This window comes from Sinohyriopsis cumingii, chromosome 2, assembly GCF_028554795.1.
Source record: "Sinohyriopsis cumingii isolate HCF-2022 chromosome 2, ASM2855479v2, whole genome shotgun sequence".
In the NCBI taxonomy this organism is placed as follows: domain Eukaryota; kingdom Metazoa; phylum Mollusca; class Bivalvia; order Unionida; family Unionidae; genus Sinohyriopsis; species Sinohyriopsis cumingii.
Genome location: NC_142962.1, coordinates 91,446,796 through 91,459,692, shown reverse-complemented (window position 1 = coordinate 91,459,692; position 12,897 = coordinate 91,446,796). Strand labels below are relative to the sequence as shown.

Sequence of the window (12,897 nt, the reverse complement as noted above, 5' to 3'; positions counted from 1 at the left end):
TTTACCTAAGGTTAAGTCAAACTAATTAATGTCAATCCTTGCTTATACATTGTGTCAAACAAAGATCCTGATCTGCCATAGCATAATGCACCTAAAAATCAGGGTCTATCTTGTTTGTTCAACTGAATACACCTAACAAACTGAACAGACCCAGATCTGCTGGCACATTATGCAGTGGCAGATATGGGTCTGTGCAGTGTGCAGTTGGACTCGTCTTATAAGCAAATACATAGGGTATACATGCCTTGCTAATATATTTAGACAACTAGTAACATTGCAGCCTGATAAAGGATTGGAGCAGAAACTGTCTGTATGCATATGTCAGGAAAATTGATTTCTATGTAATTACTAGACTTTTTATTGCTCCTTACAGCACCAGTTCAGTAATTTGTCTCCTAATCATATATGGAAAATACATCTTGTTCTTCCTCCTTTGCTTCAAGCTGGTCACTTGGTCAGCATTACACTCTGCTCCCATAACTCACTAACCCCTGGCACCGTGTTTACATGGCAGGAGGTAGCAACCTACTGCCGAGCTATGCAATATCAAGGTTATGTAAGCTACACTAAAGTGGGTGGTATTATAAAAAAGTAGTCAGATGTGGCTCTACAATGATACCAAATAATCTGGAAGTTCTAGTTAACTACAAAATACAGAGGGAAAAACCTTTTTTTTATACCTATTTTTTCCACCCAAAATTCATCCATGGGCAGAATCCGATTTGTGTCCGGATTTTGGACTTTCTGGTCTCAGATCTAAGGCAAACTGGTCTAAACTACATACAGACAGATGAACCTTTGCAAAAAGTAGGATAAGATGGGCATTTGGAATAAAGAGTGGTCCTGATAAAGAAAATGATGGGTCTGTTAAACAAAACAAACAAACAAAACTCCAACTTACTTTAACTCTTCTGATCATGCGCAAGCAAGACAGCCAATGAAAAACGATGTTTCTAACACAACTAGGAATTAGGTTAATGGAAAATCACTTGGAAGTTGATATATTAGGATGTATTCAGAAACAGCCCACAAAATGTGTTTCCTACTTGCATTTCATGCAAAAACGACAAAAACCTCCAGGGGTTAATGAGTTAAGGCTTATAGCAAAAGAAAGAATCACAAAAAAGGGTCCACTTGTAAACAAGAATTCACCTTGCCAACGGAGCACATCTAAAGTGGTCAACAATGTATAGACTGGTATGCAGGATTCATAACAAAACAATGGAACTTAAGTGCCTTGCACAGAAATACACTATGATAGCTTAGCAGCTAAACTGGACAAGATTTGAATCCAGTACCCACTATCTGTGAGTTTAAGCAAATGAAATGCACACACACGCACACACACACACTCTTCATAAAGGCAGTATTTACTATGTAAATTTTAGGACAGGAGGTAACAAGCCTTCACAATTCCTTGTCTTTAGGCACAGTAATCATTATCACTCCTCGGCATATCCCTACCACAACTTCTATATTCTCAAGTTTCCATGCTTGTAACATTGCTAGGCATTTAGGAAAATCAATCTCGATAACACACCAATAAAATGTCATTATGCGCATTCAAAAAGAATGATTTGTATGTGGATGTATTAGTTTTTCACAGCCACAAAAGCTTATTTGATTTCTAAAGTATCTTCAAACTTTCATCAAAGCATTATTTGTTTTCAGTTTCCTGTTTTCAAGCAATTCTAAAAACATATCCTTCATTTAAATGAATAATGTGTTTCTGTTTGAAGAATTAATCCCAAAATAAATTATGCCTAAAACAATAGGGTCTTATTTTGACTGACTGATTCTAGACAGATGTGCTTTTTTGTAGACAGAAGTGCTTTTCTCCATTTGCACACCTATAGTTTATTTATGTGTTGAAAATTGTTATCAAATATCCAAGTTCCTTCACTGTAATTTCTTTGAATCAACAAACAGTGAATGTTATTGAAATGTTTTCCCAACCCAAAATTTTAGAAACAGATTAAGTGATTACAACCAAGCCAAAGATCATAATAGTGCAACTCTGAAAGATAAATAAACACTAACTCGCAAGACAGTACCAATTCTGTGGCACAAATAAAATCTAGAAATTAGGTCACAGTTACTGAGTTTTGGTGTGAAACACACTTTCATCCCAGCATATACCATCAATGCAAATTTGGTGGCAATAAGTCAAATGAGAATTGCAACATTAGCCTGAACATCTACAGTTTTTAATAATGCTAAATGCTGGTAAATAAGGTCACAGGGACCTAGCTTTGGAGTGTGACACACCTTTATTCTAAAATCTACTATCAGTGCAAGTTTGGTGTTAGCTGAAAAGGTACAAAACATTAAAGCTTGGACATGATTTGTGAGCAATGTAAACAAATTGCCGTCAGGAGATGGCTGATCCCTCGAACCAGTCATGGCTATTATAAATGTAATAAATTAATATAAATTTGCAATTGTATGCCCAGTAAGCTTCACCTTTGACCTATTGATCACAGGTTCAAGATGGAGCTACCCATTCTGAAATGTAATGCCACCGTTTTCCAGACAAGGAAAGAGCTTTCAGTAAAATCACTCATTTTACATTATCTTTATGGAACTCATAGTCTTGGGAAGTGTGATTACCATCTGTACTTGCTTATAAGACAAGTAAATTGCAAACAACAAAGATCCAGATCTAACTTAACATAATGTGCCTTCAGACCAGGGTTTATGTTGTTTCTTCTACTCATTACACCTAACAAGTACTCAGACCCAGACCTGCCAGCACATTATGCAATGGCAGAGCAGGGTCTGTGCAGTTCACAGTTAGACTTATAAGCGAGTATAAACTGTAGTTAATTAATTCTTTCTATGTGTGTGATTTTGGATTTTTAACACAGTGTTAACAATTTTGCAATCATATTGCCATGATGTCTGCAGTGTAGCAGCTTATAGTGATGTAGCACTGGGGCATCATGCCGCAGACATGCAGCATTATGTCCCACCCAGTCACATTATCCTGACACCAAGCTGATCCAGTCCTAACACTAACCTCTTAATGCTGAGCACCTAGTGAGGCAGCTGTTAGCACCATTTTTATAACTTTTTGGTATGACTCAGCTAGGGTTTGAACCCATGACCTCTCGCATCAAAGGTGCATGCTCTAAAAGTGCAAGCCATCCACAAAGTTCCGGCCAGGTCTGTAATGTAGAACAAACCTTATTGGGTAGAAACCTTTTTCTCTTCTGCCAGTGACCTTTACCTTGACTTTTGGTCCCAAAATCAGCAGCCATATTCCACATCCATGTGCAAGTCATTCACATAGTTTGGTTGTGCACGTCATGATGTGAACAAATTTTACAGTGTGGAAACCATTTTCTATTATTTTAATCATGGTGGATGCATTTATCTACATACCACTATTTTTACCAAATCCTGTTTTAAGGTAGTCGAGCAAAGGAGTAAAAGGTGAGAAAGATGACTGCCAAGTAATGACAAAAGGAATGGATATACAACAGTCTGAAAATGAAAAACTACTTGGCATCATGATAGACAATATCTTGTGCTGGAAAATGCAAGCTGATATAGTCATATAAAGTAAATTCACTTCTTCATCTCACGAACAGAATAAAATCTTATCTTCCTCAAGAACAGAGATATTCTACAATTCCTATATCATGCCATGCCTAGAATATTGTTGTTTTATCCTGGGTAGTAGTAATACAGAAAATCAAGAAAGATTGCTGATATTTCAGAAAAGTGCCTACCATCAACAAATCTTTCTAAAACCTGATTATTTTAAATGTAACTTTAAATTTCGTAAATTTGTTAAAAATGTACAAATGTACAACTAAGATATATCTCAAATGACAACATATATTTACCTACACCAAATTCAAAGTTTTATATGAAGAGATTTGCTTTTTCTGGAGTCAAACTAAGGAATTCCATACCACCTTGATTCAAGTCAGCTGACTTGTTCCAAGTTTTTAAAAAGCTTCTTAGTCAACATCTACAAAAAAAATCACTCATATGAGTTTGCTTAATCCAGTACTACTACTTTCCCAAACCTGTTATATCATGTCCTCACCTATAATGTTTAACACATGTTCACTACTACTCCTTGTATGAATCATGAATTCATAAAGCTTTGTGCATATTTTATTACAGCAGCTGATCAATTACCTAGGTTCAGGATTTAATAGCATTTGTTTTCTAAAGACACCTCATCTTGTAAAAATTGTGCATTGTATATCTGTACACATGTAACTGTTGTTGTTGTTGTTGTTGTGGGGTTTAACGCCATTTTTCAGCACATGATAGGCTATGCATGGCGACCAGTATTAATGGTGGAGGAAGAACCCAGGAAAACCCAGGGAAGAACCACCGACCCACGAGAAGTTACTGGCAAGCTTTCTCACATACCCACATTGGCTGAATCCTAGACTAGAACCCACGCAGACAGAGGTGAGATGGCAGTGATCCGTAACGGAGAGCGCTTTAGACCACTCAGCCACTCGGGGCCCCTATACATGTAACTGTAAAAGGCCTCATGCAAAATTTGTTGGATGACCAAACATGTGTCTTCCTTAAATAAAGTCCTTATTATTGTTATTACTATTGTTATTATCATTATCAGTACTATTATTATTATTATTATTATTATTATACCACTGTGACTAGATAGCCAATGATGATTTCAGGTGCAAAATCTCTAAGGTCAAGGTCACTCTGACAAAAAGAAGAAAAATGGTTTCCATACAGTAAATGTTATTATATCTCCCAAATTTGTGGACAGTTTGCAGTTGATGTAAGGAACAACCCTACTGATTTGGAGTCAAAAGGTCAGAGGTATGATTGAAATAACAACAAAATAGTTCCTGCACATTAAAATTTGTTGTACATGACATGCCTCAACCAAAACTTTGTGAATGACTTGAACTTTGTATAAGGAAGATGGATGTTGATTTGGGGATCAAAAGGTTAAAGGTCAAGATCAGTAGCAGAAGAAAAATTATTTCTGCCTATTAAGAGTTGTTTTACACTACAGACTTAACCCAAATTTTGCAAATGTTTTGCACTGAGGAAGAAGCCTATAACATTTGGGTTAACAATGTCAGAGGTCAATTTCACCATGATTCAAAATCACTTTCTGAACAGTAGTAGTGATAAAACAATTTCAAGATGGCAGCCACATTGGATGTCAGAGACAGCAGCTTTTTCATTTAGGAATAATGAGACATCATAAGAAGTCTATCAATGAAAACCCCATTCTGATGTGACCATCCATTCTGAATGTGACCATCCATTCTGAATGAGTAGCAATAACAATATTCTCAAGATGACTACACAGGCAGCCATGATATCAGACTTCACCATTTTCACTTAGAATCAGATAGACCTCATAAAAAGTCTCCTGGTGAAAACACCTTGTTGATATGACCATCCATTCAGGAGTAGCAACACAAGATTTTCAAGATGACTGATGTAACTACAGCCAATATTAGATGTCCATGCTTCATTTTCATTTAAGACCAACTAGACTGTGATTTGAAAGTCTGTATAGAGTTTCATGGCAGCCCTCCAAGTAATTTAGGAGTAATTATGATAACAAACTTGTGCTAACGGAGGGGCAGATGACAGACCATAATGTAATCTCTTCTGGTCTATAACCAGTAGGGCTAAACTAAAATATGTGGTCATGAGTTAAATGTAAAAGCTGACAGTGACCTACTTTTAATGATGATTCTAGCAATATGACCTACTTTAATGATGATTCTAGCAATACATAAAATGGGTGCCAAAAAACTATAGTCAGTCATAAGATGAATGCAAAACCTTAACCTCAGTATGTGAATTATAGGTCAGTTACCTTTTTTGCTGAAAGGTCTAGTATTAATAGAGATTCATACAAACAAATAGTTTGGTAATTCTCAGTCTGACTAAAATGATATCTCCATAGTCTTATGTGGAGATCTGACAGGCACTGTTAACAGTTAATGCTTATTCGTAGTCGCATCTATTAGATAAAGTATTGCATTTCGTGTATGGGAAAGTTATTAATTATAGATGCAGAGGAAAACTAAAGGTGACATGATATCATTTATAACATTTTTGATTTTTAAAGGTCATAAAGTGACAGCACACCCTTTATGGCTGGCAACTTATACAAAAACATAAAATATCAAAGAAAATGAACGAAACTTTTAAAGCAATTCATTACAAACATCTACATCACAATTAAAGAAATGAATAACTCATGTACAGAGGGCCTGCAACAGAGTTCACGATGAGTAGTCCTTGACTTCTTGCTCATAGGACTTGGGAGTCCACAGCTTATTTCTTTGAGTCCTCAGCATGAATTCAGAGTCCCTCACTTTCAAAAGGATACAAAGAAAAATGAAAAAGTACAATATCTTTATTTTATTACAAATCTGGATCAAGACTCAGCCTATAAATTCACATTAAACAGGAACTATTTTTCAGTAATTGTTCTAAACACTTTATACCAGTATATATTTGTAAACTATTTTTTCAAATGAGTGACATGTATTCTAATTACTGTTTCCTGTTCTTTGACTTATCAAATGTATGGCATTCTTCTTATCTAAGTCTGCAAGTGCTGGCTGCTTCTTCACTATTTTGATTACAATTTATACAATGTTTCATTGTATAGTTGGTGCTACTTTGCAGTCATTATTTTTCACACTAATTTCAAGAGTTTTCTCAATCAGCATCCAGGACTCTGGATTGGGGGGGGGGGGGTCATAGCAGGGCAACCCTCAATAACAATGAGATGATCTGGCTTCAATTCACAACAGCTAAAGGTTGATATCTGCAAGTTGGTACTTCCATTTCAAGTGAATGGATTTTGCTTTCCAGCAGTATTACAACACTCATGAAATGCTTTTTATGTACCATCTGAACCACCCTTTTCAATAATGAGAACTGCCTCTCGCACTCAGATCTCTAGTTCTCATGTTTGTAGTTTTGCCACCATTTTATCAGTGTCTTTCACCATAGCTAAGATGGAGTCAGCATTAAATATACGAGTTCAAGTTCCCTTTGTTGCCTTCACTTGTGCTCCAGCCAATGCATCTTCTTTGACTTTATTAGCAAAAGAGTCGTTTTCATTGCAAGTTCATTTCCCAAAAACTGTAAACAGATTTTTAAAACTCATTTTTAGAAGTAAAAAAATGAAAAAAAGATTTTGTTGACTCATTTTTTCAGAGTCAATGTAAATGTATTTGCCTGAACACCTTTAGTGACTGCTCCAGTAGCCTAGTGGTTAGAGCGTCCATCTCAGAAGCGAAAGGTCATGGATTCGATCCCCGGCCAAGTCATACCAAAGACTTACAAAAATGGTACTAACAGCTACCTCGCTTGGCGCTCAGCATTAAAAGGTTAATGTTAGGACTGGTCGGCCTGGTGTCAGGATAATGTGACTGGGTGGGACATCATGCTACATGTCTGTGGCATGATGCCCCAGTGCTAGACATCACTATAAACTGCCACACTACAGACATCATAGCGATATGACTGAATTTTTAAAAAATCTACATTAAAATCCTAATCACACACACACAACTTTAGCAAGTGTCAACTGATACTGTAGTGCACTAGTCTAAATTACATGCACTTATGTAGCAGTTATTATTATTATCATTATTATTATTATTATTATTATTATTATTATTACCATACATACTCACTTATAAGTTGAATCAAACTGCAAACAAAGATCCTGATTTGCTGTATCATAATGTGCCAGCAGAATGGGGTCTATTTGTTTATTCTACTGACTACTTGGAACAAACTGCACAGATCCAGATCTGCCAGTATATTATGTGATGGCAGGTCTTGGTCTATGCAGTTTGCAGTTGGACTCTTTATCTAATAAGCAAATATATACAGTGTTGTTGCATATTAATGATTTGACAGTACTATCCCATTCTGAGTAAGCTCTGAATAATTTCCTGATTTATATACATGTTGACACCAATATAAACACTTAAAACAGCTAAGGGAATTGTTTAATTTGCCAAATAATCACAGGTCCATAAGTACACTTAAAGAAACATCAGTTTCTTTGAGTCATCACATCACAGAAGGATTAATGGTTAATTTAGTCACATTGACTTCTTACCAATTTACCAAAGTCTATCTAAGTCTAACCATAAGCTATTACACAGATGGGCAAAAGCTGATCAAAAACATAAAAAGGGAAGTGTCAAAGGGACAATTTCAGTGTGATCTTGTCACCTGTAAAATTCAATTCCAAACAGGCACAACCTAACAAGTGTGAAAATTTGTCTTGGATTTCAAGGTGATCTGCTAATATGTGGGGCATACAATGGATTATGCACTGGAGATCCGTTTCTACCATTTACTGCAAGTGATGTACCAATCAAATGTTGGCGTATGTTAATAGACATGCTTCTGTTTACATGTCAGCTAATTCAGCAATAGGTATGAAGCTGCCATGTACTTCAGTGTCTTCTGGTAACATGGAATACATTTTTAATTCTTTTTATATTTAATCTCAGTGCGTATCCGTTTTAAAGAAAGCCCTAATTTATTCAGTGTGTCATCTTTGAATATTCATTTCTGGAAGAGACCCCCATCAAGGCAAGATGGTTGCCCACAAACAACCACCAATATGGAATCTTCCCATGCACAGTGCTCTCTGTTTGCACTGTATATGCTGGGTACAGTGTTATCTTTATATTGCACATGCCAGGTAACATATTATCTTTATACCATTCATGCTGGGTACGCTGTTCTCTTTATATAGTGCATGCTGGGTACATCGTTATTTGTATACTGTACAATGCTGGGTACAGTATTATCTTCATACTGTACATACTCGGGAGAGTGTTATCCCTTTACCGTACAAGCTGGATACACTCTTCTCTTTATACAGTACATGCTGCATATCTTACTACTATACATGCTGGGTAGTTTTTTTATATTGTACATGCTGGATACACTGTTTTCATTATACTATACATTCTGGACTCAGTTATCTTTATACTGTACATTCTTGGTGCAGCATCATTTTACTGTACATATTGGGTACACCATTCACATATTATAGTCAACCTTTCTCTATTTAAACTGTACATGCTGGGTACACCATTCTCCTATTATAGTCAACTTTTCTTGTGTGAAGCTGAAAAAGACAGTCATAAAAATAGCTCCAAAGCACCCATATGTAACAAAGCAAATCTAATAAACATAAGGCTAGATGCTATGAAACTGACTCCAAACTGCTGCCCCAGTCCTAGTAAAAATGAATGGTTGAAATGTAGTGAGGATGTACATATGTATCCACCTTATACGTCCAGACACCAATGCCAGGGCTACAGTGCAAATGCTTTCTTCTCCTGTACAAAGGGGAGCTAAAATGTTGCAAACAATGCATGTGTCAATAAGGTTATGTGATTTTATAATTCACATGGGAGTAAAACTGTTTAAATTGTGTTTTCAACAATTCCTGACTGACACTTTCAACACATCATTCATGAACTGGGTGAGATGTATTAAACATAAATTTAGCTGTATCAATGTGCAACTGTGCAAGACTACCACTATAATGAGTCAGAACAGAAAATGGCTTGTCCTCGAAAGTTTATAAAGCAGTATATAAAGACAGTTCAAGGTACCACAAAATAGTGTCCCACAGTAATATACAGGTCAATTTATAGTAATTTCTTTACAAATGAATATTATTGAAGTTGACCATTATATACAGTTGGTCCATATGTGGAGGTGTTGGCTGTAAAAGACAAGAATGCACTTTTACAAATGAATATTACTGAAGTTGACCATTGTATACAAATAGTCCATATTTGGAGGTGTTGGCTGTAGAAGACATGATTGTACTTTTACAAATGAATATTACTGAAGTTGACCATTATATACAAATAGTCCATATTTGGAGGTGTTTGCTGTAGAAGACATGATTGTACTTTTACAAATGAATATTACTGAAGCTGACCATTATATACAAACAGTCCATATTTGGAGGTGTTTGCTGTAGAAGACATGATTGTACTTTTACAAATGAATATTACTAAAGTTGACCATTGTATACAAATAGTCCATATTTGGAGGTGTTTGCTGTAGAAGACATGATTGTACTTTTACAAATGAATATTACTAAAGTTGACCATTGTATACAAATAGTCCATATTTGGAGGTGTTTGCTGTAGAAGACATGATTGTACTTTTACAAATGAATATTACTAAAGTTCACCATTATATACAAACAGTCCATATTTGGAGGTGTTTGCTGTAGAAGACATGATTGTACTTTTACAAATGAATATTACTCAAGTTGACCATTATATACAAATAGTCCATATTTGGAGGTGTTTGCTGTAGAAGACAAGATTGTACTTTTACAAATGAATATTACTCAAGTTGACCATTATATACAAATAGTCCATATTTGGAGGTGTTTGCTGTAGAAGACATGATTGTACTTTTACAAATGAATATTACTAAAGTTGACCTTTATATACAAATAGTCCATATTTGGAGGTGTTTGCTGTAGAAGACAAGATTGTACTTTTACAAATGAATATTACTGAAGTTGACCATTATATACAAATAGTCCTATTTGGAGGTGTTTGCTGTAGAAGACAAGATTGTACTTTTACAAATGAATATTAATGAAGTTGACCATTATATACAAATAGTCCATATATAGAGGTGTTTGCTGTAGAAGACATGATTGTACCTGTGTCTTGCTGCAATAGATCTGCCATTTCTTTTCTGGTGGAAGGTTAAAGAGTGCATCACGGTGAGGTTTATCCAGATCTAACTCCGCCTGCATGGGAAAAAATAATTTCTTTGCAAAATGAACTAAAAAGGGCAGATTGAGTACCTGTCCATTATTTATCAAATATATACTGGCTGTTTAGCATTCAAACTCATTACTAATACAAGTAAAATTTACCTCTGATGTACCTGATTATTTTCAACTAAATCTTTGGCAATGATGTCACTGTGAATTTACTATATTTCATGGGGTACCAATTTTCATGGAGGACCAAATGAGTACCAATTTTCATGAGGACCAATTTTCATCAATTTTATTGGTTGCTACAGCCATGAATATATAGATTCAACAAGCAATAGTCCTTGTGAGGAAATATATATAAGATCCCCTTCCCAAAACATGAATTTAAGGAGAATTAACGTAATTTTTGCTGCGCTATGAAAGTTGATAACCATAGCAATAAATGAATTTACAATATTTCCTGAATGTAAAAACTGTGAGACATTTTCTCATTATGGACAAACCACAGGTCAAATATATATTCTGCACTGTAAGTAAATGTATAATTCAAAAGTGTTGGACCATGAACATCTTGCTATTTTAGTGTCCTACTATCTTTTATTTCCCGATCAGTAATAACAAAGTACAGTGTATGTATGAAACACATACAATATATGACAAATTATGGTAAAATGGTGCTACAGCTTGAAATGAGATATCCTATTATCAAAGTAATCATAATCTACCACAAGATCAAGAGTATGGTAAAATATTTTTCAGTGTTAATATCATTATTTTACCTTTAATCCTCTGATTGCTTTTACTTTCATTTTATATTCTATTTTTTTTTTCTTTCCTGTATGAATGTTTGTTCATATACATTGCAGTGATGCAAAAAGAGACATCTGCAAAATTTTGCAGACATGCATTGCAAATAACCTCCCTTTTTAAAAAAAATGCATTTTCTCATTATAAATCAATCAGATAGCACAACATTTTTGTTCCTGATTCGAGTAACTCTGGAGTATCACTTAGACACATTACCATGGAATCTACTCAACATTTTCCTGCCAATAAAACTGAATTAAAGATTCAACTGAGGTCCCACCCACCCTCACCAAGCATGTGTGTTTCTGCTAATGGTAAAAAGAAAAAAGTAAGACTGGTACTACATTTTTTTTAAATACATTTTTTTATCAACTTCATGTCACAGCTACAAATCTAATGTTAACAGTCTGGAATAGAAAATACTGGCACAGTTTATACTAATTTTTGTTTTTCTTTTTGTATACATAAGAAAGTACTAGTGTCAGGGCCATTAAAATTTGGTAGGTTACGTTACCAGAAAAACACAGTGTGTGGGGGTGTGGGTGGGGCCTGACATAAATAAGCTACAAAACTTCTTATTGCATTTTCATTAGCTCTGTTATAAAAAGTTTGATTAATTAACCTCCTAAAATACTTCTGCAGCAGATAATGGTGTCTGATTATAATCTGACTGTTTCTTACCACAAGTTCTTCAAACTTGGTGTTGAGTTCATTCTCATCACTGGGCATGGGGACCTCCAGTGCCATGGATTTAAGAGGCGAGGTAGCATCTATCCCATAGCGGATTTCTGGTGGCCGTCCACCAAAACACCAGCAAAATGTCTGCTTGCTTGGCATGCTGTGGCTTAGCTAATGTCTGGCTGGATCACCTGCAAATATTACATATATTCATGTAATACACAAGTAGATACACTAACAAGACCTGCAATTACTGTCCTATCAATATAAAAAAATCACATATTTTGACTATCTTCAACTTGATATAATCAGTCAGAAGTCATGACTGATTATCCAGCTGCCAATTTATCAGAAAGTCTCAGCATTTTTTTATTTGAAAATTTTCAGAATCTTAGCAATGACTAAAATGCAAAATATTTCATGTTTAATCAATCATTCAATTGTAAAGAAATTATGTCACACATTTAGAATGCCATACATGTTCAAAATTAGTGACATTAACATTTTCTTTGAAGCATGAATACTGTAAAATTATTGAAAACTATTTCAGCAAGATAAACATTTAAAGACAGGAAATACAATTTTAACAGTCATTTTATTGATATTCAATATGAGAAAAAGAAACTCAGGCAAAAATT

The 12,897-nt window shown here is 35.1% G+C and overlaps 1 protein-coding gene across 1 annotated transcript in view; it reads right to left on the bottom strand.

Moving 5' to 3' along the window:
* The window catches only part of LOC149805360 (disheveled-associated activator of morphogenesis 1-A-like), a 137,962-nt gene that overhangs the window by 81,536 nt on the left and 43,529 nt on the right, over window positions 1–12,897 (bottom strand). The window contains exons 2-3 of the mRNA XM_089949675.1: window positions 12,263–12,450; window positions 10,712–10,801 (exon numbers count right to left, since the gene is read on the bottom strand). Of these exons, the coding sequence (XP_089805801.1) occupies window positions 10,712–10,801; window positions 12,263–12,418 (246 nt within the window). The 5' untranslated portion in view covers window positions 12,419–12,450. The remainder of the gene's footprint in view (window positions 1–10,711; window positions 10,802–12,262; window positions 12,451–12,897) is intronic.